The sequence below is a fragment of the Echinops telfairi genome, unplaced genomic scaffold, assembly GCF_000313985.2.
Source record: "Echinops telfairi isolate 266 unplaced genomic scaffold, ASM31398v2 ScPeMD7_7410;HRSCAF=8448, whole genome shotgun sequence".
Classification (NCBI taxonomy): Eukaryota; Metazoa; Chordata; class Mammalia; order Afrosoricida; family Tenrecidae; genus Echinops; species Echinops telfairi.
Window position 1 is genome coordinate 18,416,325 of NW_022111310.1, and position 27,251 is coordinate 18,443,575.

The following is a 27,251-nucleotide window of genomic DNA, read 5'->3' on the forward strand; positions in this document are numbered from 1 at the left end:
TCTTTAGCCTTTTACATTCCAGCCATGCTCTCTGATTCCTATTCCTGGCCACCCTGTGGGACAGAGTAGAAGTACCCCTGTGGGTAATTAAATGACTTCAATGATTTCAAGTACCGGGCACATCACTGAATCTAAAACACTGGCCCATAGTTGTAAGGGGCTCACAGTCTAGGGGCAGACGACGCAAATCAAGGCATGTCCAGGTAAGTCACAGAAATCATATGAGGCCACCAATCCAATCATGGGGGGAATAGGCTAGAAGGAGCTGAAGAGGTTCATGAAGTGGACTGCAAGTTCAGAGGAGTCCTCGCAGAAGGTCCTCATGTAGCAGGAATATTATTTATATCGTTAGACCCAGCGTGCCTTTGCCGTTGCCGGAAATAGCCTTCACCATTCCAGAAAGACACTGCCAAACCTTGTAACGGGCGCCACTCACATATCTCCCTGAAGGGGGAGGCCAACCTCACACAATCTTTGTTTTGCATTCCTTGCTTAAAGCAAACAATCCCTTCCTGGGGGTCCCAATGGCAAAGTTCAGGTTGTGTGCCTGTCAGGGGGTGGAGCAAAGACTATCTTTTACCCTGATGGCTTTCATGAGGCTTTTTATCACCTGGGAGGCAGGGTCCTGAGACAATGGGAAATGCTCCAAGGATAAAAAGGAGTTTTGTTGGAAATCAATGTTGATAACTAAAACAGATGGAAATCGAACTACCATACGACCCAGCGATCCCCCGACTGGGCATATACTCAGAAGAGGCAAGAAACAAACCACGGCCAGACATCTGTGCTCCAATGTTCATCACGGCACAGTTCACTATTGCAAGGAGTTGGAACAGAGGGGAAAAGCTACTGTATACAGACATTCCTGGGGGGAGACCCAGGTAGTATGGCAGGGGCCAGACCCAATCCAGGGGTACATGTGGTGCACAACCCAAGTTTTGATCAATGGCTGAATGGAGTAAAAAACGGTAGCACATACATACAACGGAGTACTACGCATCCCTAAAAAGCCATGAAGAACGCATGAAGCACATCACTGCATGAGAAGAATTGGACAAAATTATGCTAAGCGAAGTAAGCCAAGTACAAAAGGACAAATAAACATGAGTCCGCTGAGGTAAGCTTAAACATGCAAAGGGAAAAAGCTACTATATACACACATTGCTGGGGGAGGTCCAGGCACTATGGCAGCGGCCAGGCCCAATCCAGGGATACATATGGCAGCCAACTAAAAGGAAGGGGCAAAAAAAAAAAAAGACGTGGGCAGCAGGGGAACAGGGCACTAATCCACCCAAGGGGAGGGTATTGTTTATGTCTCCACAGAGAAAGAAGGACCAGATTGAACCCAGTGCGCCAAGATGTGAAGGCAACATGCTGGCATGAAGCAGGGAACCAATGGAGATGTCTGAGGGGCCGGCCCCCATCCCAACTACGTGGACACCTGCTTCCCCCCCCCCCACCACCACCAAAGAAGAATTCACTTCAGAGGACAGAACTGAAGCTACAGCTCAGGGAGAGGGCCACGTCTGATGAGAGCACACAGAGCAAACGAAGAGGGATGGAGAGGGAGGGGAGCACATCCTGGCCCAGCAAGCCCTGAGGGTGATATTCCTGCTCAGAGCAGCCAATGCACAGAGAGGACGACAGGGCCAGCCCCAGCACTAGACACGACATCCCTCACTGACCCATAGTGCTTCAAGGGACAACAATGGAGGGACATTCCAGGAATTGTGCCCGATCTGACCTCACCACTCTGGGTCAAACTTCTAAGGGCATGCAACAGAGTAGCAAGGGGAGCAAAGCAATGAAGTCCCCTTGGAATACGAATAATAGACTTTGGGGCCAGGGTGTGGCTCCCCATTAACTCCACTGGAAAACACTCCTCAAGGTCAACAAAAAAACCTGGAACTATTTACAGACTTTTCTTCTTTTTAATCTTTGTTTTGTTGTTGTTGTTTTGCTCTGCCTTGTCTTGTGCTTATTATTGTCTCTGCATGTCTATCTAGATAAGAGAGGAGAAAACAACAGGACCAATGGTTCTGGGGGGACATGGGAGAAGGGGAAACAGGGGGAAAGGAATGGGTATTAGCAAACCAAGGGACAAGGGAACAACAAGGGATCTAAAATTCATAGAAAGGAGGGTGTAGGATGCCTGGTAGGGCTTGATCAAGGGCATGTACTGAGAGGAATTACTGAAATCCAAATGAAGGTCGAACATGATAGTGGGACAAGAAGAAAGTAAAAGGAAATAGAGCAGTGGTTCTCAACCTTCCTAATGCCATGACCCTTTAATACAATTCCTCATGTTGTGGTGACCCCCCAACCATAAAATTATTTTTGTTGCTACTTCATCACTGTAATTCCGCTACTGTAAAGAATCAGGCGACCCCTGTGAAAGGGTTGTCCAACCCCCACAGGGGTTGCAACCACAGGTTAAGAACTGCTGAAATAGAGGAAAGAACTAGGAGGCAAAAGGCATTTATAGAGGTCTAAATACAGGCATGTACATATGTAAATATATTTATATATGACGATGGGGAAATAGATCTATGTACATGTATTTATAGGTTTAGTTATTTGTAAGGTAGCAGGTGGACATTGGGCCTCTACTCAAATATTCCCTCAATACAAGGGCACTTTGTTCCAATAACCCGGCATTCCCAACAGGATCACTGAAGACAAAATGGGTGCATAAGCAAATGTGGTGAAGAAAGCTGATGGTGCCCTGCTATCAAAAGATATAGCATCTGGGGTCTTAAAGGCTTGGAGATAAACTAGCAGCCATCTAGCTGAGACGCAACAAAGTCCACATGTAAGAAGCACACCAGCCTGTGTGATAATGAGGTGTCAATAGGATCAGGTATCAGGTCTCAAAGACTCAGAACAAAAAAGCATGTCAATGTGAATGAGGGGGAGTGCAGAGTGGAGACCCAAAGCTTATCTGTAAACAATTCGACATACCTTTACAGAAGGGTCACAAGGAAGAGACAAGTCAGTCAGGGTGCAGTATAGCACTGATGAAACAGAACTTTCCACTAGTTCTTTAATGTTTCCTACCCCCCACTATCATGATCCCAATTCTACCGTATAAATCTGGCTAGACCAAAGCATGTACATGGGTACAGATAAGAGCTGAAAACACAGGGAATCCAGGACCGATATTGAGAGTAGCAATACCAGGAGGGGAAGGGGAAGGTGAGAGGCGAAAAAGGGAACCGATCACAATGATCTATATACAACTCCCTCCCAGGGGGGCGGACAACAGAAAAGTGGGTGAAGGGAGACATTGGTCAGTGTAAGACATGAAAAAATAATAGCTATTTATAAATTATCAAGGGTTCATGAGGGAGGGAGAGAGGGAAAAAATGAGAAGTTGATATCAAATGTTTTGAGAATGATGATGGCAACGAATGTACAAATGTGCTTGATGGATTGTGATAAGAGTTGTATGAGCCCCCAATAAAATGATTTTAAAATGTTGTTGTGCAGTGCCAACGAGTTGGTTCTGACTCACAGCAACCCCACGTACACCAGAACAAAGCACTGGCCGGGCCTGTGCCAGCCTCGCCATTGTTTCTATGTTTGAGTCCATACATGCTGCGTGTTAGTCTAATGATCTACTGTGAGAGAGAGAGCTGTGAGTGGAGATTCTAATGGAGTCAGGCAGCTACACGGCAGCACAACATGGGACTCCCAGCAGAGTGTGTGTGTCCATCAGGATTCCGAGGAGAGTTTAAGTAGAGGAACTAGTTTCCAAGGGGTGCCCAGTTTGGAGGAAAAATTGCAAGGGCTAGGGCAGTTCCAAGGTCGAGCAAGAGCTGGAAGCATCAGTGGAGAAACTCGGGTGATGTGGATCTGTGGAGGTGTCACCAGTAGGCACTGTGGCCTCTCTTTGTCAGGGACACCGCCAGTCTAGGGAGACAGGGTAGAGATGAATCAGGAACACACCCCAGCTTGTCTAACGACCTCTGGTCTCCCTTCAGTACTCTGTTGCTACTTCCCACTGATACCCAACTGGAGACCAGAAGGTGGCCAAGCCTAATACACATATCGTTTCTTCACAGTGGTCCACAGGCGGTGACGGGGTGGTGGGTGGAGGAGGGACCCTGGGTTTGGAGACTAGAGTAGAATTTCAACAAACCTTTCCCAATGGGAAAGCACACTTGTGTCTAGAGCATGTGGCTCACATCTTGTGATCTTGATCTTTCTCCCTATGATACTCATTTGGTGGTATCAGCAACTTTCCAAATGCCATCATTCAGTGTTGGTACTTGACGTAGCTTTAGATCAACCAGAATCTTAATCTGGTGTGGCTTCTGGGAAACAGCTCAACAGTTTAGTCAATTACAGCTTTGGAGAAGGTGTGGGATTGGGGCTGAGAGAATCTGACGTCAGCAGCCAGTGGGGGATTAAGCATCCCACTTGAGGTTTGGCTGTTACAGGGTTTGTTTGAGTTACTCCAGTAAGGAAAGTCTGCTCCCCAGACTCACTGCCTCTGAGTCAATTTTGACTCATGGCGACCTTATAGGACAGAGTAGAATTGCCTGCGCACTGTGGATTTCTGAGACTGTAACTTTATGGGAGTAGAAAGCCTCATTCTCTCTCCCATGGAGAATGGGAATTCCAGAACACTTAATTAATTATGCTTATGTGAGGGGAAAGAACATGAGGAGCTCATACCAAGTAGAAAGCAAATGTTTTGAGAATGATGAGGGCAACAAATGTACAAATGTGCTTGACACAATGGATATAAGTATGAATTGTGATAAGAGTTGTATGAGCCCCCGATAAAATGATTTTTAAAAACTATGCTTATGTAGAACTGTTCGTAGGCCAAGAGGAAGTCATGCACAATGAACCAGGGGCTGTTGCATGGCTAATAATAATAATAATAATAATAATAAAATGGTGTGCTTCATGGTTGTAAGCTTTCACCACCTTTACTCAATCTGTGTGCTGAGAAGCTGGACAATATGAAGAAGAATGTGGTGTCCAGATCAGAGGAAAGCCCATGATTAGCATGCTCTATGCAGGTGAGTCAACGTGCCTTATGGAAAACAAGCGCACTTGAAGAATTGACTAATGAATATCCAAGACTATCAGCTTCAGTATGGATAATATCTTAACACACAGAAAACAAAAACCCTCACAACTGGACAGAGAAACAACATCCTGATAGGCAATGAGAAGACTGAAGTCTAGGATTTTCATTGTCAATCAAGGTCCATGGAAGCAGCAGTCAAGAAATCAAATAACACATCACACTTAACAGATCTGCTGCAAAGACGCTGGAAAGCTTTGAAACACCGAAGATCTCACTTTGAGGGTGAAGGCGTGGCCGCCCAACTCAGGGTATTTTCAGTTTCATCAAATGTATGGGAAAACTGGATGATAAATAACTAAGACCAAAGAAGACGTGATGCCTTTATGATTTTGCAGAATATTAAATGCTATCAACTATACTTGGAAGTTGTGAGACTTTGTCTCACATACTTGGGACATGTTATCAGGAGAGACTGGTCCCCAGAGAAGGCCATCGTGCTTGGTGTAGCAGAGTCAGCAGTGGGGAGAACCTCCCTAAGGAGATGGACCGGGAAAGTGGGCTCAAAGAGAACAGCGTCGTGTGGGGATAACTTTGGGCAGGGCAACACTTCATTTTGTTGTGCACCGGGTCCTTATGGGTCAGACCTGACTTGACAGCCCCTAACAAGTTTCATGATGTGGAAGAGCAAATTGTGAATATAACATGATAGTATTTATTCAAGCAAGGTAAACTCAGCAGTGAAGCATTGACTGACGCAAGATAAATGCATACATTCCTCTGATGCTGACTACTGGGACATTACCTTCTCTTTGAAGGAGTTGGTTCAAGTGTCTTCATTCAAAAGTCAATTGCTGAAACTCCCTAAGAGAATGAACTGGGGATTTCATTTCCCCTCACAGTGAGTCAGAACCACGCACTGCTCAACATATCTCTTCTTATAAAGGGGTGAGGGGAAATGAAAATTTGCTGAGGTCAAACCGATCGGTGGTGCTGGCAGCAAGCTTCCTGCTGCTTCAAATGTTCAGGTCCAGGTATTAACACTGGGTTCCCTTCCTTTTAGGGGGCCTGGTGAAGGGAGAGGAAGCTATTTCTAATGTGATTTCTACTTCTAAGACTAAGAGCTTGGTGGGAAGATGCGTGCCCCAGTGGGACGTACCTCTCACCCTGTTCAGCAACATGTGCTCCCTCCCCATGGCACCCACTCCCTCGGGGGTGGAGAAGGTCTCCTTGAGGTCTTGCAGAGAGCAGGAGAATCAAGCACCTCAAGGCCCGGATTTAAATTCAAGTGATCTTATGAATTAGGTAGGAAGCCATAGGCCGATCACTGCACTTCTGCGGACCAGGTCTATCACTGGTAAAACCATACCCCCCAAACCCCTCAAACTCACTGCCATCAAGTCAATGCTGACTCACAGCCACCCCCTGTGGGTTCCAGAGACAGTAACTATTTATGGGTGTAGAATGCCCAATATTTTCCCCATAGAGTTTCTGGTGGTTTTGAACTGCCCACCCTGGGGATCACAGTCCAATCTATAACCACTACACTATAATTGATAGTAGTGATAAAGGAACATTCAAACAAGACTTGTGGTGGTTAAGTCGTATCCCATTCACGGTGACTCCAAGTATGTGGGGTAGGATTGTGCTCCAAAGGGTTTTTTGTGATTGCCATCTTGTAGCAGTAGCTCACCAAGTTTTTCTTCAAGGTGCCTCTGGGTGGGTTTGAACTGCTAACCTTTTGGTTCATAGATAAGTGTCAACTCAGGGTCTTACTAGCATTGAAAACATATCAAGCATTGTGGTAAGATCCTCACATGAAAGAACTTATTGATTCCTCTAATAAACTCTATGAAGCAAGAAGAGTTATTATCCACACAGTAGAGATGAGGAAACTGAGACACAGAGAGCTTGCATTTGAACTGAGGCAATAGGATGCTGGTGATTTAAACCCTTGTGTAATAATAATCTTATTTTGTGTAATAAAAGTCCGTGTAAGATATTACAATGAAAGTGGGTATAAAAGCAGCTTTTAAACCCTAAGTCTTCAATGTATTGCCCAAAAATCCAACTCTTAAGCTGTAAGCATTGTTCAATCTTGACCAACTTTGCTCAAAAACGTTGGCCTCATCTAGATGTCAACGAAAGCAAAATCAACCCAAAATAAGACAAAACTTTCAATCTCTTTTCTCTTCTTTCTCTTTCTTTGGCCACCATCTCCTTTTATTTCTCCTTATAGCATCCCTCTCTGTGTTTAAATACATTGACTCTGGTAGAATTCAGACTCCATGAGGCAAGGTAAAATAACAGTCAAACTTAAAAGTACTTGTGTTTTTATTAAAAAACAAACCCCCCAAAACCACAACCACCAAAATTACAATCAGGTACTGTCCAGCTGTGTTTTGGAAACGAGATCTCTTTAAAAACACTTAGTTTTTATCATCAACATTATTATTATATTAATACTATTAATCATGTCCTTAAGATCAAAATGATATTGCTTTCCTTGTTTCTGGTGTATGAAATGTAAAAAAGGGACGTCTTCCAATGACACATATTTAAAACCTTGCTAACAAAAATAGCGATCATTAATTATACAGCTTTGTGTAAGATACAGCTGGTCCTATAACAAACTACCAATGTACAGCCTACCCCACTCCCATTCCCAGAGCCACCCAAGAGAAGTCAAAATCATGGTGATGCTGTCACTGGAAGATGTTTGCTGTATCAAGACAGAAACCTATGGAGACTGTTGTCTTTGGTGCGAAGGAAGTAATCGCCAAGTGATCGAGCTTGCTTGTTGTTCCTGTTGGCCTCAGTGATCCAAGGTGAACTTTGACTCATGCCACGTGTCCAGGTGTGGCTGGATGGTTGGACTGGTTGTATTGATCCTTTGGTACAATTCTTTCCTTTCTCTGGGCCCGCCTCCTCCCTTACCCAGTTGTCCCTGGAATTTATGCCCGCTTGCGCCTGCCTTCAAGATTTCGGAAGTTGCTGGGTCTCAGCTTCATCTCAGCAAATTGGATGGAGTGTTCGTGGCCTTTCCAGTGGAACCAGTTAACACCCTGCAGAAATACAAATAGAGAGAGAGAGGATGAGGGCTCTAGGCTGGTTTCTGCTAGGCAGCGCATTCACTGGCCATTTCTAGTTAGATGAGCAATGAGATAAGAAACTCTGTTCCAATCTGAGCATCTACTGTTTCCAAGCAGTCCCTTTCTTATTTGCCTGTTGGTCTGTGTCATGACGTTTCAAGAGGGTTGGCTGAATAACACCTAGTCTTCTACGTTAGGCAGATGCTACCTGAGTTTGCCTTTATCTACCATCTTGAAACAAATAGTGGTTGATGAGAATGATGAAAGTCACCATGGTTAGCATTAAGTTCTGAAGGAATTTAGGTCATACTTGGAGGTCACTGGACTGAATGACTCAGCACCAGGAGAAAAGAGCCCTGATGGCAGTGTTAGGTGAGTGTTGGACTGTTAACTGCAAGGTTAGTGCTTCAAATCCACCAGCTGCTCCTCAGGAGAAAGATGATGCTGTCTGCTCCTGCAAAGATTTACAGCCTCAGAAACACTACACAGGGTCACTAGGAGCCAAAGTCAACTTATTGGCAGTGGATTTTGGGGTATACAAGGAGATCCATAACTCCCAAAATTCTCATTAAATATACTTGTAAGGTTGTATTGTGGATAGCAGAAAAAATATACATGAACCAAAAAGCTTGTCACCTCACTAGAAGGCTGTTTGAAACCTAAATAATCCTGAGTACGTGACTAAGCCTTTCTGAATCTCATTTTCACTAAATTGCTTCCCTTCAGGTCGGATAATGCCACATTGCAAGGAAGCATTCAAGATTAAGTAAATTTGCAAGGGAGTAATTATCGAGCCGGGCATGTTGTAGGTCCTGGGTAAATATTATTTCCTTACCTTCAATTACTTTGGAAAATGGGTCAGAAATATTTTCGGAACGGGGGCCAAAGATTTTCTCTAAGAAAAGATTATATTTGTACCCAGGGCTTCTGATTTCAGGTTTGACTCTTTAAAAATTAAAAAAATAAAACACCCCAAATATATTGATGTTGAGTCAATTTTGACTCACGATGCCCTTATGTGTTACAGAGTAGAAGTGTGCACGACAGGACTTTCAAAGGCTGATTGTTGTCCAAGTCAGTCACCAGGCCTTCAAAGTCATCTCTGGATTAGTTTGGACTGGCAGCCTTCAAGTTAGTAGTCGGGTGCTTAACATCTTGCATGGTCTACGGATCCCTAGTAGATTCTTGATAGAAGAGCCGAAAGATAGCAGGGAGCGGTGCACACAGTTAACACTCTTTGCTGCTAATTGAAAGATTGGAACTTCAAGTCTACTCAGGTTCCTCAGAAGAAATAATCAGCCATTGAACACCCAGTTTGAAGCAAATCATGGGATAACTGTGAATGAGAGTCAACTGCATGGCAACTGGCTGGTGGTTTAAAGACCAAAGGTAGGCCGAATCTGCCCCTCAGATCCAAAGGGCCTGGGGACTCCGGATTTGGTAGCTTCCACTTCACAGAGCACTCCCGTGATGCTGCACCCCTCTTCTCTCTCAGCTGCATGGGGCTGTGGGGTGTTCATGGAGAAGTTAATGATGAAGGAAAGAGGGCCAAACAGAGATGTTTTATTTGATTCTGATTATTCAGAATCCACTGACATCAGGAAGTCTCTGTGCCCGACAGGGATGTGGCATTGAAAACTGGGTGATGCATTTAATGGGCAAATGTGCTTGTAATTGTTCAGCTACAGTGGGGACTGCGGCCGTGCAGCTGGGTCCTTATACCACGTCCTCTTCCTCCGTGTCTTCCTTTACTCTGATAGAGGTCAGAGCTGGACGTAAGCCCTCGCTGGAGGTGGCAGAAACCAAAGTCTGTCGTGTTCTTGTTTTGGTAAATGGGTATATATATATATATATAATTTTCCATGTGCCATGCACACCTCAGCAACACTTATCATGTGGTCATGCTCAACCATCACCATGATCGGTTCCCCAAATTTCCCATCATCCTTAACGGAAGCCCAGAGTCCCCTGTGCAGCGAATAATACACTTTTGGGTCTCCTTCTTATATTTCCCAAAATAAAGGCTTAGAAGTTTGGGGCATCATGCCAGGGTGTTGGAGTCCCAGGGGTGCCTCCAGGCCAGGTATGGGCTCTCTGCCACGAGAGGAGGTGGCATGCTGGGTCTTTGCATCTTTCCTTTGCTTCACCTCAAGACCCTCATTCTTCTCTGTTAATATTTTGGGGTTTCCAAGAAAGATGGTGTCTGAGCCAAAGTCTCCGTGTTTGGATTCCACTTGACCAGCGCTCTTGTTGGTGTCTTCGGGGCTCCACATGCACTGTCTGTTCTCTTACAGGATCTGCGGTGTCACTGAGATTCTGTCTCAATCGGTTACATGCTCTGCCTGCCAAACTCAGCCAGCATGGGGAGGATGAACTGGACTCCCATCAGCACCAACTGATATCTTGAGCCCTGTCTTGGGAATCCGCACCCCCCACCCCCACCCAACACACACAGTCCCCTCTCTACTAGTTCACTTACCTGACTGTGGTTGTTGTCCCCATATTTGCCCATCAGATTGACACGGTGACAATTCTTGTACCAGAAAGCCCCCTTGTAGGACAGGGCGCAGTTGGTGATGGCCGAATCTGTGTCTTTGTCGAATGTAGAGAAGGATCGGCCATTGTGGTAGGCCATAGAGTCCCCTGGAGGGAGGGAAAAGATGGAGCTGAGAAAGCTGAGAAATCTGGAGCTTCCTTGCCAGGCTGAGAAGGACAGACCCAGAGGGGGATTGGCCTTGAGCTTTGGATGGAACACTGGATGGGACACCAGGACTCATTTCTGATAGAAGAAGCGTGATGTGACAGAAAGAGGGTTGTGGATGGCTTTGGAGGGCCCAGGTTCAAGTTTCATCTCTTTCAGTCTCTTGTACCAAGGCTAATAGAACTCTGTTGCCTCATTAAAATGAGACCAACAGATGGATTCTATTTACCGGTGAACAGGGTAAATGGGTCTGAAAGTGGACCGTAAACAGGTAGAGCTGTCTGCAAATGGTTGCTAGAGTTATCTTATTACTTAGATTTTCCTGCATTCCTTTTATGTAAAGACCTCAGAGAATAAAGTGGGAAATCTGGACAGAAATTATGATATGCTTTCCCTCCAAATACAGCTATTTGTAGTCATACTCTAATTGAACCCCCCAGGTATTCAATGTCACCAAGCAGCCTGCATGTCCTCCAGTTATTTAAAAAAGTGTTTGGCCAGTGTTCCCTTCTTGAGCAAGTAGTCCATTTGTATATAATATGCCTCAGGAATCTAATTGGTAATTTAATTTATTGAACTTCAGGAACATTGAAATGCCATTTCGTTTTATGCACCCTCGCCTGCCAATCCCGGCCAAACATGTTACACAGGTATTTGAGGATGCTGAAGACTTCTATCCTAATCTTTTCTTGGAGCCAGTTTCCAAACGATTTGAATGCCTTTGTAATGGATGGTGCTACCCAGGAGTGCAGGTAATTATCCATGAAACCAGACACTCTCTTGAGGGATCCTTGGTTTTAGGGCTACAACCAAAAGCACACAGCAAAGGCAGCCTCACACCCATTATCTTAGTAAAGGAGACTGCTGTGTGGCTCCTTCTTGCCCGCAAACACAAATTAAGTTGTGGGGAGGCCAGTGCCCTTCCTACTGCTTGCTGGATTTGCTTGCTTTGCAACATCATCCGCTTGCCTGAGGCCATCTCAGTTAAAGAGGTGTTTATTTCCAGGCGCCACCCACTGAAGTATGCCCCATCCCTCCTCCACTCCTCCAACAGGTGTTGTGAATTCTAACCTCTGGCCTGTGATTATACTCCCATTTGGAAATGGGTCATCTTTGTATGTTAATGTGGCAGGAGTCGTAAAGGGTGTATCTGGAGTCCATACAAAAGGGATGGAACAAGTCAGCAGAGCACAGGTGCCCAGGAGCAGAAGCTCAAAGAGACAAGGACCCAGAGAGAGAATGCCTTTGCCCAGAGCTGGCACCCTACATTTGGGCTTGCGGCCCGAATGAAAAAAGAAAAGAAAAACATTTCGCTGTTTATTAAAGCCACTCAAGCAGGCACTAAGATGCCAGGATGCTTGGAGGGGTGCAGGAAGGAAAGCGAGGACAGCCCCTGGCTATCTCCATCCTGACCTCTGACTGTCCTGTCAACTGCCAGCTCAGCAGGCTTCGGCAGAACCTGGTTTGGGCACATTTCTAACCGGAGACCTTTCTCCTTATGGGCATTTCCTTTGAGGGCTCAAGCGAGGGCAGAAAGCACCAGAGTCCCTCTTTCTTGTGTTGTTGTAGGCATCACCGAAACCCCTCCCACAGCGGAGATGGACCTCCCTGCGTTGTCCACTCCCTCCTGGTCACCAAGAACACCCACATGCACCAGTTTGCTGCACCCAGCTTTGCATCCTGGGTCCACCTTCTACAAGCAATTTTACTTTGGGCAAAGCACTGAACTCTGCAGAGCCTCCGTTTCCTTGCCTGTAGAGTAGCAGTGTCTTCCAGGTAGAGATTTCTTGGGAATTAACAACAACAACAACAACAACAACAACAACAACAACAACAAATCACCCAGCCAGGTGCTGTAGAGTCAGTTCCCACCCATGGAGACCATGTGCATGTCAGAGGGGTTTCAAGGCCTTCAGCCAGACCTTTCTTCAAGGTACCTCTGGATGCATTTAAACCCCCAACCTTCTCATTAGCAGGCAGCCCTTCACTGTTTACAGCATGCAGGAGCTCTTTGTGGAAATTCATTGGGGGGATGTGTGTTGAACTCCTACAAAAGAGGATGCTAGCTAATCAACCCAAGCATCTGCTGCCATTAAACTCTCTAATCTGAAGCTACAAGACAAGCAAAGTTCATGTTAAATCAAAGACTTCCATAGAAGAAGGGATCCTTGGGAGACACTATACTTCCAGTCAGGGGGATATGCAGGCAGAGGCCAAGGACCACTTGGCAGGATGTCTTAGAGGACAGAGTATTGTTTGCTCTGAACGTGTGGAGTTATGCCAGCACAGAGACAGCAGCAGCACTTGCATCAACACTGCTCTTTAATACGATTCCTACTGGAGCATGGACATCATAATCAGAGAAGCAGTGGATTAGGTAAATATTAAGACCTCTAAGAGAGAGTTTTTCCATAGGGGATATTTGAAAATGGATAAGAAAAATCACATTTTCCAAGTGCTTATTGTTCCAACTCAATCTCAGTTGTCTTGACTCCCCACCTATTCTATGTTTCTGTGACCAAAATACCCACCCACCCCCAGAAATGCCACAAACGGGTGGCATTAACAGACAGAAATATGATTCTGTCATCCAGATCCAGGATCCTGGCTCTAGAGCAGTGGTTCTCAACCTTCCTAATGCCACGACCCTTTAATACAGTTGCTCATGTTGGGGTAACCCCCCAGCCATAAAATTATTTTCTTGGCGACTTCATAACTGTGTAATTCTGCTACTGTTATGAATTAGGCGACCCCTGTGAAAGGGTCGTTTGCTCCCCAAAGGGGTCATGACACAGGTTGAGAACCGCTGCTCTCAGGGAAGCCTTTCTCTTTCTCTTAGCTCAGGAGGAAGGTCCTTAGTTCTTTGAGCTTCTGCTTGCTCCTGAGCATTCTTGATGTGCTACGATATGAGTTTCCCCTTGCCTCTGCTCTGCTGGCTTGACAATCTCAGAATAGATTGACTCACTATATACCCTACACCATTCTTGCTTCACAATGTGTACTTCAGATGGAGGACCGAGGAATCAAATTGACTACATCTGTGGGAAGAGATGACGGAGTCACCAAGACGAGGGCAGGGCTCACTGTAGAACAAGCACCAATTATTAAATGCAAATTCAGGGTGAAGTTAAATAAAACTAAAATAAGTCCACAAGAGCGAAAAATCCCACCTGGATCTAGAGACCATCACAAGAACCAATTGGATGCATTGAACACTATTAACTGAAGTTATGGGCTATCAAGAACACCATATATGAAGAAAGCAAGATGTCATTAAAGAGACAGGAGAGATACCACGAAGGTAGTGGGAAGGTGAGAGAGGAAGGGAGCGAGGGAAGGCCAATTGCAATGACCAACACATAACTCCCCCCCACCCTGCCCACTTAGGGGGAAAACAACAAGAACTGTGGGGGAAGGGAGATAGTGGTCGGTATAAGATATGAAAATAACTAATTTAAAGTTTATCAAGGGGTCATAAGGGCGGGAGGAAGGGAGGGAGGGAAAAAAGAAGAGCTGATACCAAGGGCTCAAATAGAAAGTAAATGTTTAGGAAATAATGATGGCAACATATGTACAAATATGCTTGATAGAACCGAGTACGGAGTATTATAAAAGCTGCAAGAGCCCCAATAAAATGACCTTTAAAAGACAAAACAAAACAAAAAAGACAGAAGAGAAAGAAATGATGAAAGTGCATGTTAAAAGAGATTCTGAAACTTGCTTTTAATTGCTAAGGCAATGGAAGCCATGAAGCCGTCAACTAACTGAACAGAACATTTCAGAAGGCAGCTGGAGAAGACAAAGTAAAGCACCATAATGAAATGTTCAGAGACCCAGAGCTAGAAAACCAAAGGGGAGACAGGTGCAGCACATTTCCAGTCGAAATCGTGCAGCACAATTCAAGCCTGTGGTTGCCACATTGAATCCTTCCAGGGAGACAATATTGAATTATTTAGGGAGCATCAAATGAAGATGGAAGACAGACACAGTGTCACTGTACCAAAAATAACTGCTCACTACGCAACCACTGTAAGAGGTAGTATATGATCCAGAACAGATGGTAGTGAAGGAGGAAGTCTAAATGGAACTGATGGTGCTAGTGAAAAACGAGGCTGCAGGATTTGGCAAATACCAGTTAAAATGTTTCAGCAAGCTGATGAAGCACCGAAAGCACTCCCTCATCTACGCCAAGGAATTTGGAAGACATCTATTTGACCAACTGACTGGGAGAGAGCCATATTTGTACCCATTCCAAAGAAAGAGGACCCAACAGAATACACAAAATATAGAACAATATCACTGACACTACTTGCAAATAAAATTTTGCAGGAGATAATTTAGAAACAGTTGCAGCAGTACACGGACAGAGAGTTTCCAGGAATGGAAGGCAGATTCAGGAGTCTTAGAATGAGGACTATCATTGCTGGCACTAGATGGCTCTTGACTGAAAGCAGAGACCAGCAGAAAGCTGCCTTCTTGTGCTGTATTGACTACTCAAAGGCATTCCACTGCATGGGTCATAAGAAACTATGGCTAGTCTTGGGAAGAATGGGAAGTCTAGAACACTTCATTGTGGTCCTGTGGAATCTGTAGATAGACCCACGAGGCAGATGTTTGAACAGAAAAGAGGGGATACGACATGGTTTAAAATCAAGAAAGATGTATGTCAGGGTTGTATCCTCTCACCATCCTTATTAAATCTGTATGCTGAGGTAATCACCTGAGAAGCTGTACTACGTGAAGAGGAAGGCGGCATCAAGATTGGAGGAAGGCTCATCAACAACTTGTGATATGCTGATGGTACACCTCATTTGCTGAAACTAAATTACCTTCACGATCTGAAGCACTGACTGATGATGATCACAGATGACCGCCTTCAGTGTGGATCGCAACTCAGTGCCAGGAGAACAAAAATCCACACAACGGGGTCAATAAGCAACATCTCGATAAAACGCGAAAAGACTGAGGCTATCAAAATTTCGTTTTACTTTGATACGCAATCAACATTCATGGACACAGGAGCCAAGAAACCCATTGGTCAAAACGGATGCACCAAAGCCAAACCAAGCTCACTGCCATCGAGACAATGCCGACGCATAGTCCCTGTTTACACTGCTCAAGAGCCAAGATGTCACTTTGAGGGCTAAGGTGAGCCTGATAGAAGCCACGGTATTTTCAATCACTTCATATACACGTGAAAGCTGGGTAATAAATAGGGAAGACCATTGAGGCCTTGGATGATGGTCTGGCAAATAACATTGAAAATCTTATGGACTACCTGTAGGACAAATATATCTGTCTCAGAGGAAGCACAGGCAATATGCTCTTAGAAGCTCCGGAGAGACCAGTTCCTAGAAAAAGACACTATGCTTTGTATGTAGCGTGTGAGCAAAAAGGAGGAAGACCCTTGATGAAAGGGATGGACACAATGGCTGCAACAATGAACTTGAACTTAAAAACAATTGTCAGGATGGCGCAGGGCTGGGCTGCCTTTCTTTCGATAGCCTGTCGGGCTGCTAAGAGTTGGAGCCAAGCCTAGGGCATCTTACAAGAATCCTGCTGATTTCCAAATGGGATTATAACCACAGGTTAAGATTTACAACACATATTTCTGGAAGACATAATTTAACCCCTAACAGTATTCAAAGGGTGGCCCGGGATGGTGGAAATGGGTATCACCCTCAGCTGCTAACGAAAAGGATGGAGATTCAAGTCCAAGAATTGGAAAACACTACGGAGCAGAGTTTGACTCTGAGATATGGAGGATCATCAGGAGTGGGAACTTATTTGTCAGCAATTTTTCCTTAGGTATTCAGATAGCTGTTGAATGCATACATCAATGACTGAAGGGAAGAGGGAAGCAGTGAGGGGGTGTGCCGCTGCTCTGTACCTGCTGTGCCACTGTAGCCCTCCACCTTCAGCTTGTAGCGCGTCTTGGCATCGCCCACACTGAACCTGTCGTAGACGGCGTAGGCTGTCTCTCCATGGTCCCGCAGGTCCACCCTGAGCTCGTACTGGCCCTGGGCTGTGATCTTATTCAAGTTGTCCAGCCCTGCGGAAGACAGACATGGTTGCTGCAGAAGCACAAGTAGCGAGGAGCTTCATTTCCACTCCGCCCCGCAACAGCTGCAGAGGGACCAGGGGTTTGCACTACAAACCCCACCTGGAAGCTTGGCTGAGGCGGTGCTGGCAACCGATAGACTGTCTCTGAGCCTCAGGTGAAAGTGAGTTGATAATCTTTTCCCTCCCAACCTCCTGGTGCATTGTGAAGATCAGAGGAGATAAGGCTCTGGGGGACACAAAGGTAAGCGTTCCCAGCCCAGGCAATGGTGCATAGAACAGTGCTCAGTGCCAGGCCAGGCAAATTGTCAGAAGGTGTGGGTTGCACGCATGGATGGGTAGTAACATTATCCTTTTAACATTGGAGCTTCCAAATTGCAGCTCAATCACTTCTTACTGAGATTCCTACAACCAAGCAGCTTAACCTCTTTGAGCACGTGTTTCCTCTCGTGTAAAACGGAGATAAAATCGATTCTGGGGGGAGGGGATGTGTTGGGAGGTTTAGAATATAAACCTATCCCTGTAGCAATTTACCCATCTTATCTAGTACACAGGGCAGATGCAGTCAGTGATAGCAGCAAGAATAATCCTGTAAGCCATTCAGGGACTGACTTAAGACCAGGCGCATTCTTAAAGGCCTGCCTGTTGGCTCTCCCTCAGATTTTAAATGTTAATGGCCCAGGCCACTGAGCAGTCTTTTTGTTTGTGCATGCGAGATTCCTTATCCAAATCTCTCCTATAGGGAGCTGTGGGTCAGGGCAAATGATCAAAAGGCTGCAAGGGGAATTTGGGGGCAGAACCCAATCAGCTGGGCAGTATTAATTACCAAGCCAGAATTCTTCTCTGCGGTCCCCAAATCCAGCAGCATAGGCCTTCCAGTTGCGATAGAAATCCTCCCGTCCACTGTTGCGTCTCAGGAACACCTACAAAGACAATGAATGAGCCTGGGGCATTTATGCTGGGGCAGGAGCAGAGGGTGCCTTTCTGAGCACAGGAACACCAGCTCCCAAGGTGCCTAGTGGACTGTGAATGCCCAGTCAGCGCCAGGAGCCATGTTCTCTGCCAGTTGTGCTTTGCAGGAGTGTAATTGTCTGAGGACGTTCCGATGAGATAAACACTTTTCCCCTGGCTTCAGACGAAATCTCCTGCTTCTTTCTCTTTCTTTGTCTAATAGGGAAATATCCAGAGCATCCGAGGGACACACGCTGTTTTGCATGAGGATTAGAGCACACAGGGATGCTCCCTTCCTCCCCTCCTGCCTCCACCAAGCTCTCCTCTCCACCTGCCCCTCCCTCACTGGCAGAAAGCACGGGACTCTCTCATATCCGTGGTACTCACAATCCAGCCACCCCCATCAGAGGTCATGTCGCAGTAGACTTCTAGGGCCTGGGCCTTATCGCCATGCAGATAAATTGTGTAGAGGCCGGAGGAGGTGTCTCCGTTGAGCATGGCTTGGGAGCAGTCTCTGGGGAAGGGGTACAGGAGTCCAACTGTGGAGTAAGAAGAAAGGGTGGCTTTTTCAGAAGCAGGGAGAATGAGGTAAGCACTTTCAAAGGGCAGCTCAGCTGCCTGGCAAGACTCCTCTGGGCAAGCAACTTCACTTCCCAGAGGTTGTTTCCTGTGTGCACCAAGAGGGAGATCACCTGCTCTGTGGGGGGTTTAGCACTCTGAGCTTCTCTACACAAAGGAGCAGTCTTGGTCTCTCATGTTGATGGAGCTGGGCTCTGTGAACAGCGAATGCTAGGTCAGCCTTGATCTCGGTGGAGATCATCAGGTAGGGCCCTGATGAACACCAGGGGCCCAGGACTGCATGGCTTGACCTTCGAACCCACATTGGGTGGCCCACTGGGGAACAGTGCCCTTGGTTAGAGTACAGGCTGCTTTTAAAAGTATGATAAAAGGTTTGAATTTGTGATCGCCCCAGACAAAGATATTTGAATCCCTGGTATAGTTGCATCTCAGCAGACTGGGAAGTCAGAGACCCAGGTTCTAGTCCTGAGCTTGCCACTCTCGGTGTGACATTTGAGAAGTCAGCCAACTGCTCTGCGCCTTAGCGATCTTGTTGTTGTTAGCTGCCATTGAGCTGGCTCTGACCCCTTGTGACCCTGTGCACCACAGAAGGCAACACCGCAAGGTCCTATACCAGCCTCACCATGGTTCCTCTGCCGGAGCCCATGGCTGCAGCCACCATGTCAGTTCTTGTTGAGGGCCTTCCTCTTTTTCACTGAAGAGGGGAAGCTCTCAAGCGCGATAGAACAAGGTGATAGAAGAAGTTAAACTTGAGGTTGAACCATGTCAGGGCTTTATTTCATCCGTGTTGACCAAGGGGGTTTATCTGATTTGATACTCCATGGACTTTACTTTCCCGACCCTCAGCTGAGCTGAATCATGGTTTCCTTGTTTTGTGTTTATTTTACAGCCTAAGTCTGAGCATCGTTAGCGCAAGCACAGAGTCTTGTGCCCTCAGCACCGGGCGTAAGAGCTGGCACAGAAAACGCATCTCCCTCTCCAGCTGGAAGCAGAACTGTTGACTGGGGTGTGAGAGGTTGGCACATGCTCACTCAGTGTGTCCCAGGTTCAGGGTTCTTTACACAATGGCTCTTCCTTTGGTTTGGACCAATGGAACAGCATGCATGTTTACCATCTGCAGCAGATGCCAAGTGGTAGGGCTCAGGGAGAGGCCCCTTGGCTCTAAAAGGCTGGCTCTGACTTTAACTCACAAGGTAGCCTTGAAGCAGGTCATTTAGTCTCTGGGAGCCTCCGTTTGCTCACCAGGAAATTGGACCCTGGTACTGGCTTGCTGGAGGACTTCTTAGAAACTCTGAAGTGCTGAAGGAAAGGGGTAAGGACACTGCTTATAATAAACCCTGATAAAGGGCTATTTACTGGCCTAGGACTTCAAATACAGTGCTTCATCTTTTGAGGAAGGGATAATTACCAATCCTATGATCGATGAAGACCTGGAAGTAATTCTCCTAAGTGACACAGAACAAGTGGTGCAGACGGGATTGGTCCAGGTGTGTTCACAACCAGTCCTCCTGCCCTTTCATGGTGCCCCAAGCCTGCCGCACCATATTCTTTGGGCTTTCAGGTGCTTGGTGTTGTTGTTCATTGATTCTGACCCATGGTGGCCCCATGGGATCAGAGCAGGGCTATGCGCCATAGGATTACAAGGCTGTGATTTTCTGGAAGGCCATCACCAGGCCTGTCTTCTGAAGTGCCTCTGGGTGGGTTCAAAATGTCAGCCTTTCATCTAGTAATTGATTTCTTAACCCTCTGTGCCACCCAGGGACTCTGGGGCTTCCGACTGTAAAAGGCTCAAGCCTTTGAAGACATGCATTTCTTTTAAATGAAAGAAGAGGTCAACAGGGTAGTTAGTGGAGGGTTGACTCCACCTCGTACTGTTGGACTCTCAAGGCTCACTTGGTCTCCAGGGACCCCTTACTTGTGGTAAAGATAGTCTGGATCAACTTGCTTCTCAAGGGCCCATTCAATGCCTGGATCTTGGCCGTGTAATGGGTGGATGGGCTCAGATCTGCTAGGCTGTAGGAAGTGGTGTCTGGACCCACAATGACTTCCTATGAACAGAAGAAAGAATAAAATTGCTTTAGGCCACAGAAATTCTTAAAGCATAAATTGTAGGCAATCATTCATTCAACCCTCCATTCACGTAGTCACCCAACAAGCGTCTACTGGGTACCCATGCTAGACCAGGTCCATTGGGAATGGAGAGCGTGCACCTTGGGTAAAGGCTGGGGGCCCGAAGAGGAAGAACGCATTCAATAAGGCGATGAGACAACAACCTCAACCACACTTGGTTTCGGGTTGAAGAATGATAAGCAGGGTGGGCAGAGGCCAGCTTACAAAGGGCCTCATGTACCCTTTGGAATTGGAACTCTATCATTAAAAAGAATGAGGAACCCCCCCAAAAGTTTTGAGCATGTGAATGAGACGAACCCCGCTGTACTTTAACAGCCTTCACCCAGGGGCAACAGGACTTGTGCAGTGGGCAAAGGGCTAGACTTTGAGACCAGTTAGCCAGGTGGCCCTCAAATATGGCCCCTATCATAGTACCTTAGAAAGCTTTAAACCCACATGATGGCCAAGTGTGAACAGTCAGGAGAAGTATGAGACAGCGGTGTCTAAGAAGTCCCCAGATGATTCTGACGTATAGTTAGCTTGGGGCTCTTTGGGGGTGTGAAGATGACATAGTAACACAATAGCCATGGCACGATGAAGCCCTGAGCTAGCCTGGAAGGTTTCTTCCCAAAACACAGTCATCCGGGAGAGGCGGCTGCTACTGGCCTGAGCATTCCTTAAGTACCTGTGGCTGTTTGCTCTGCTGTTACCGCACAGAGCCACTGCCTTCCATTTGCAGGAGAGCCTCTTTTAAACTTCCTTTCTAGCTTCCAATTCACCCCCATTAAACCACACACAATACTGCTCTCCAGAGCCTGCAAACCCGGCCGATTGGGTCTGCTGGGGCTAGGTGCCACCGAGTCAGCTCCACCTCATAGTGTCCCTATGTACAGCCAAGCAAAACCCTGCCAAGTCCTGCACGTCCGCACAATGAGTGTTATGTCTGAGTCCATTGTTCAGCCATTGTGTCAACCTGGCTCATTGAGGGTCTTCCTCTTTTTTGATGACCCTCTACTTTACCAAGAGTGCTGTCCTTTTCCAGGGACTGGTCTCCCCTGACAACCTGTCCAAATTGAGCCAGATGAAGTCTTGCCCTCCTTACTTCTAAGGAGCATTCTGGGTTTCCTCCTTTCAAGACAGACTTGAAGACTGGGGTTGGGCACTGACAAATGGGCCTGGGGTCTCTGGAAGGCTGCACTGTCTCATTGGACTGGGACAGTGAGGTAGTTAGTTTATTGTGACAACCTGGCTGAGAAACAGATGAGGGGTTAATTGAAGGGCAGAGGGATAAATGGCTCAGTGAGTCTTGCCTTTTGAGTTCTCGGGTCTCTTGCTTTGTGATGGTCGGACCAGGGTGCAGCTGCCTTAGCCAATTCCCTGCTTTAGCTGGCAAGGCTCACTTCCTGCAAGACATCCCTGAGGAGAAGCCACATGGCCCTATCCCGATGTAGCCCTGGGTGCTGGAGCAGCCGTGTGGAGCCCCTGCCAGTGCTGAGATGCTTACACATTCACTGACTCAGCTTTCCTCCTGCAGTCGGCATCATTGCATATGTTTTGTGAGATGGAAGAGGACTTTGTGGATCAGTGTCAGACAAATGGGCTAATGTTGGACTTGTGGGTTTGCGCAGCACTGGGTTGGGATGTTTTCTTGATGTGCACTTACCCTTTATGTAAAACTCTCTCTTATACATATGAGTTTCTATGGATTTGTTTCTCTAATGTACCCAGACTAACACAGGCAGGCATGTCATCCTGAGTTTACTTGTGGGACAATAAAGTCTCAAAGAGGCTAAACGTTTGGCTCAGGCGTCATCATTTGTCAGTGAGAGGAAATGACTATGCATCTTGGTCCTCCAACACCTGGTCAGTTTTCTCTAGGGAGACATAAAATGCTGAGGATTGAACAGGTGAGGAAATAAATTGAGTAAGTATCAATTTCCTAACATGACCCAGTGACCTTTGGGAGGCTCCTGGGCTGTTCCCTGGGAGAGGGATCAATGAGAAGCTCTACAGTGGAGTAATCGAGTTACCTGGGCATCCGGTTACTTGTCAGCTCCTCAGGGTGTTATGCACAGCCCTTTCATGGCCATTGCAGCAGATTGGGGAGAGACACAGAAAACTAGACCATCGGGGAACCTTACTGATCGATCGACCAGTCCTACTTACTCAATTTACAGATGTGAACATTGATTCTCAGAGAAGGAAGGACTTGCCTCAGTTTACACAGTGAGTTAGTTCATTGTTAGACCAGCTCTAGGAGGGGCTCTGATAGTGTTCCCACCAAAGACATGTAGAAAGCCAAGCCCCCAGTGCCTCTGAATGTGGTTAAACTGAGAAAGAGGGCAGAGGGTGAGTCACAGATCTGGCGATAGTCCCCTCCCTACTTAATCCCCACTCCCCTTCCAGCTCCTCAGTTGCCCGGGGCTAAGGAATATCACCAGGATAATTTTTCCCTACTCTGAGCATTATGAAAATGCCTACAACAGCTTGGGGTGTGTCTATACTTCAAGATACCTTGACTGTCCCATCCACGGATTCATAGACCAGGAGGTAACCAGTTACAGATGCCCGGGGGCGTCTCCAAGTGAGCAGGGCAGTTTCCGACTGGACCTCTGTAGCAGTCAAGTCTCTTGGAGAATCCAGGTCTGTAGAAGATAAAGACATTCAATATAAAACCAATAAATGCAGGGCAAACATCTCTGGCTAGGTTTCGGGAAGTCTGGGTTGCATCCTTTTCTTATTGGACCTTGGGCAACAACCTTCTCCATCCATAAAGGAATGAGTTGAGCCACAGGATCTCCGAGGGCATAATCTTGCTGTGATTCTCTGCCCTAAGGACCAGCTTTTGTGGAGCTTCCCATCGTCTTGGCTGAGTTTTGAGAGAGCAATACAGCAGTGGACATAATTACCAGTCCCCTCGATTCTCAATAAAAGGGCAGTTGACTGTTAATTTTGATGCTCACCCCTACTGAGAGGTCATCCCTCACATTTCCCTGCTTGCTGAGGTTTGTAAAAAGAACTCAATGTATAAAAAACCCACCAGGCATCTAGGAAAAATCATCTGAAAAATCTCTTAAAAACATTTCCCTATGTAGAACATGGATCATTAACTCCCGGGGTTAGGGCCAGTGGGGACTGGTTTTCCACTTAAAAAGCCTTCCTCTTAAAATCATTTCCTAGTCTGTGGGGAGACCAAGGTCATTTCAGTACAAGAGGAAGTGCTGTGTTTCTTTGGGTCTTCAGTGAGTGGGCACTGGCGAGTCTAGCTGCTTTTGACATCATCTCTTTGCGAGCATCTGACTTCAGAGGAGGGTTTCTGTTTAGGATCTGGCCAAGTGTCTCAGAGGGAAGATGCCTTCTGACCTGTTGTGAACTTGGTCGTGATGGTTGAGCTCTTCAGGGGCCCCTTCTCCGCCAGGATTCGCAGGGTGTACTCCGTTGCAGGCTGCAGGTCGGTCAGTGCGTACTCCACTGTGTTCCCCGACACGGTGCGTGTAATTTCTGGCACTGAACGAGAAACACACATACGAGGCAGTTACCTCTTGCCGTCTGAGCCATTGGAGGATTTGGCGAACAACACACAGAAACTTTCAGTGACCCTGCAGACAAGCAGGTTTGGTTTCTGCCATGACTCACACCCTTTCTCTCTCTTGAGGGTTCACCTCATATGCAAAGGATTCATCATATGGCGACACAATTTTTCCAGGCATCAAATCAGAAAGAAGGGGAACTAGGGGTCAGGGGATTTTTTTCCACTTGGTTCTGGCTGGAACAGCTTTGCAACCGAGACAGGCATGAGCTGGAGGAGAATTGCAGGTAACATCCTCAAGTTTCTGCCCAGCTGATTCAATCTGCCCTCTTCTTTGCCCACTGTCCTCTCTCTAACTGACTCAGACTCCTTTCATAACGTGTCAGAATTTGACAAACCATTAAGCTGTGGGAACACACCAATTTGGCACCAGCCTGGTTGCTGCCTCTCAGTTCACTGTGTTGGATCCAACTGTGGAAATGAAGCCAGATGCCCAGGTGTGTTCATTTAGACCCTACCCATAGGGGACCCAGGAGCTGCCCAGGGTGCTGTTGTTGGGCTAGCCAGCCTCTTGTCATCCCTAGACTCCTGGGGAGTCCATGCACAGTGAGGTGACACGAAGCCAGATCCCGTGCCAAACCCATGATCAGTGACAGATCTGAGCATTGGTGATCCATAGCCGTTCACTGGCTGATTTTCAGAGTAGATGGCCAGGGCCTTCTTGCTAGTCTCTCTCTGTCTGGAAGCTGTGCTAAAACTGGGATGGGCCCTGGTAGACATGGACAAGTTGGTGCCATCTGATCATTGTGTTGGCCATGATGGTGCCCTGTCAGATCACCACTGCAAGGAAAATGACACAGAGCCACAAAACAGTAAACTTAGATGTTAAAATATGAAGTTTGGCTCTTAAAAGTAGTTCATCCCAAAATTATGGATTTGCTCACTGAAAACGAAGCTCTTTTTCCTCCACCTCTCTCTTATGTTTAATTTTATTTTACTTGCTAATGGCCATGCTTTCTGGCACTTTACTTTTAAAACATCAAGTTTCCTACCACAGGTCTCCTCTGTGGCCTCTGAGGAGCTCGGGCCCCTCCGCATTGCCTGTAGTGTTTCAAGGTACAGATCTTGGCAACTCTTTGTCAAGATGAGAGCTACTTCCTAGAGAGGGCACCTTGCCCTGGGAGGCAGAGAGGGGCACCGGGCTGGGGACAAACAAATCGGGGCTGGTGACGTACTCCCTTCACCTTTGAGCGGCTTTCTAGGCTCCTCAGAATAACTGCTTGTGCTCTTTAGCTTGACAATGAGCAGGGGAGTATGGGTAGGGCCTCCTTCTCTTGCTCCTCCTTGAACAGGTCCTTTGACCTCATATTCTATCCCCAACACTAGCCCATGAGTTTATTCTGAGGTTGTATTATAAAGCTGGAGCCACTGTCTAGGGGCTTACCCTGCTACATCTGGGTACCACATGCCCTTGCACCACACTTCCTTCCGAAACACACAAGCTCACCATGAGTTGAAGTTAAGAGCCATATAGACAATGCTGACTTTTCTGGCCAACCCCGCAATTTTGCCCTCCTGGACCAAGTGAGGCACAGAGAAGAGAGAATGGAAAGAGTTCCCAGCAGAACGGACGCTCCTTAGCAGGGGAGGGGTGGGGTCTTGGACTGCACTTTACCTCTCTCTCCTGTGTAGGAGATGACATAACTGTCCACAGCGGCAATGGCCGGCTGCCATATGGCCAAGGCTTCTGAATCGGTGATGTTGGCTGTCACCAGGCCAGACGGAGCATCGAGAGCTGCAAAGAGAGGTGATGACATGCTGGAGAGATGGGGAGTCACGGAGTAGGAGAGTGGACCTCAGCTGCTCTTCTGTCTGCAGTCCTGCTCTTTGGACAGAGTGGTGCTTCTTGGGGCCGTTTAGAACCAGTTCTAGCCTGTCTTACAGGGTTACTATGGGATGGAATCAGTTCGATGGGCATGCGATTTTGCTTTTCACATGATATTGGGGATGGAAAGGTGCCTTAAAAAACAGCTGAGCTCATGATAAAGATATTATACACATCACTTTTTCCCAGAAAAAGGATGGACTAAAACAGAGGAGGTTCCCATCATAATTGAAGACTGCTCAAGTTTGTCCGGGGCTCTGAGCTATCTGTGTGTAGGTGATTGGTAGATCCTATGGAGCCAGGCTCTGGAGGCTGGGGGGCTTGGTGTCTACCTGGGTCGTATGGGTTGAGTTGAGTTGTGTCTCCCCAAGGCATGTGTTGTCAATCCCAACCCCTATACCTGTGGATACAATCCCACTCGGAAACCTGTGGATGAAATCCCGTTTTTCTCTGGGATGTTAATGAGGCCATACCAGGGTAGGATGTGTCATAAGCCTCACCCATTTTGAGATATGAACCGAGCAGATTGGGCACAGAGAAAGCACACACAAATGTTCCCTGGAGATCGCCATGGAGTGCTGAGAAGATGGAGAAGTTGACAAAGAGGTTTCCCCTCAGAGCAGACAGAGCCCCACCCCGGAGCCGATGCTGTCACTTCAGACGGCTCACCTCCTTAAACTGAGAGCATCCGACTGCTCACAAATGTGACTTGGTTGGGTTATTTTGGTTACAGCGGCGTCAGCTAACCAAGGCAACTGGCTGCTCTGTCTAGTGCCGGAGTGCCCTCAAGGATGCTATTTGCCTTCTTTAAGCCTCACCTCCTTCCTTCAGTTTCTCAGTGGTGGCTATTGTGAGGATTAACTGGACAAGATGTTGTCTGAGGTGTATGGGGAGGCTGTCTTACTTGGAATCTTAGATAGGACTTCAGGCGGCTGTACCGAGAAGGTGTGAATATGCAAGGAGTAGCAGCCCCGACCTCTCGTAACTGACCACGTCCACTACCCAACGTCTCTTTCTTAGAAGCCAACCTCAATATGTCTCATCTGCTGTGGCTTTTACACTCGCTCCCCAGTCACCCACCAGGTCAGCCTGTTAGGGTGGAGAGTGGCCCAAGAATCGTGATGTGGCTGGGTCATTCTGGGCACCCACATGGTCCCCTCAGAGTCCCTTCCTGTCTCATCCTGCACGTGCAGAATCTCCCAAAGGAGGAAGACCCTTGGGCACTGGGAGCAATGCCATTCAGCTTTTGTGATCGGTTACCGTGGAGAATTTATGAATGAAAGATTTCTTGGGGCGGGGAGGGG

General features: G+C 46.9%; 1 protein-coding gene across 7 annotated transcripts in view; it reads right to left on the reverse strand.

Moving 5' to 3' along the window:
* Positions 1–7,357: 7,357 nt before the first annotated feature.
* Positions 7,358–27,251, reverse strand: part of TNC (tenascin C) — a 100,673-nt gene continuing 80,779 nt past the window's right edge. For all 7 annotated transcript variants that reach the window (XM_045296640.1, XM_045296645.1, XM_045296644.1 and 4 more), the window contains 9 exons: positions 25,738–25,857; positions 23,897–24,040; positions 23,048–23,178; positions 20,340–20,472; positions 18,233–18,384; positions 17,721–17,817; positions 16,725–16,886; positions 10,613–10,776; positions 7,358–8,106 (listed from right to left, as the gene is read on the reverse strand). In XM_045296640.1, the coding sequence (XP_045152575.1) occupies positions 7,996–8,106; positions 10,613–10,776; positions 16,725–16,886; positions 17,721–17,817; positions 18,233–18,384; positions 20,340–20,472; positions 23,048–23,178; positions 23,897–24,040; positions 25,738–25,857 (1,214 nt within the window). In that variant the 3' untranslated portion in view covers positions 7,358–7,995. The remainder of the gene's footprint in view (positions 8,107–10,612; positions 10,777–16,724; positions 16,887–17,720; positions 17,818–18,232; positions 18,385–20,339; positions 20,473–23,047; positions 23,179–23,896; positions 24,041–25,737; positions 25,858–27,251) is intronic.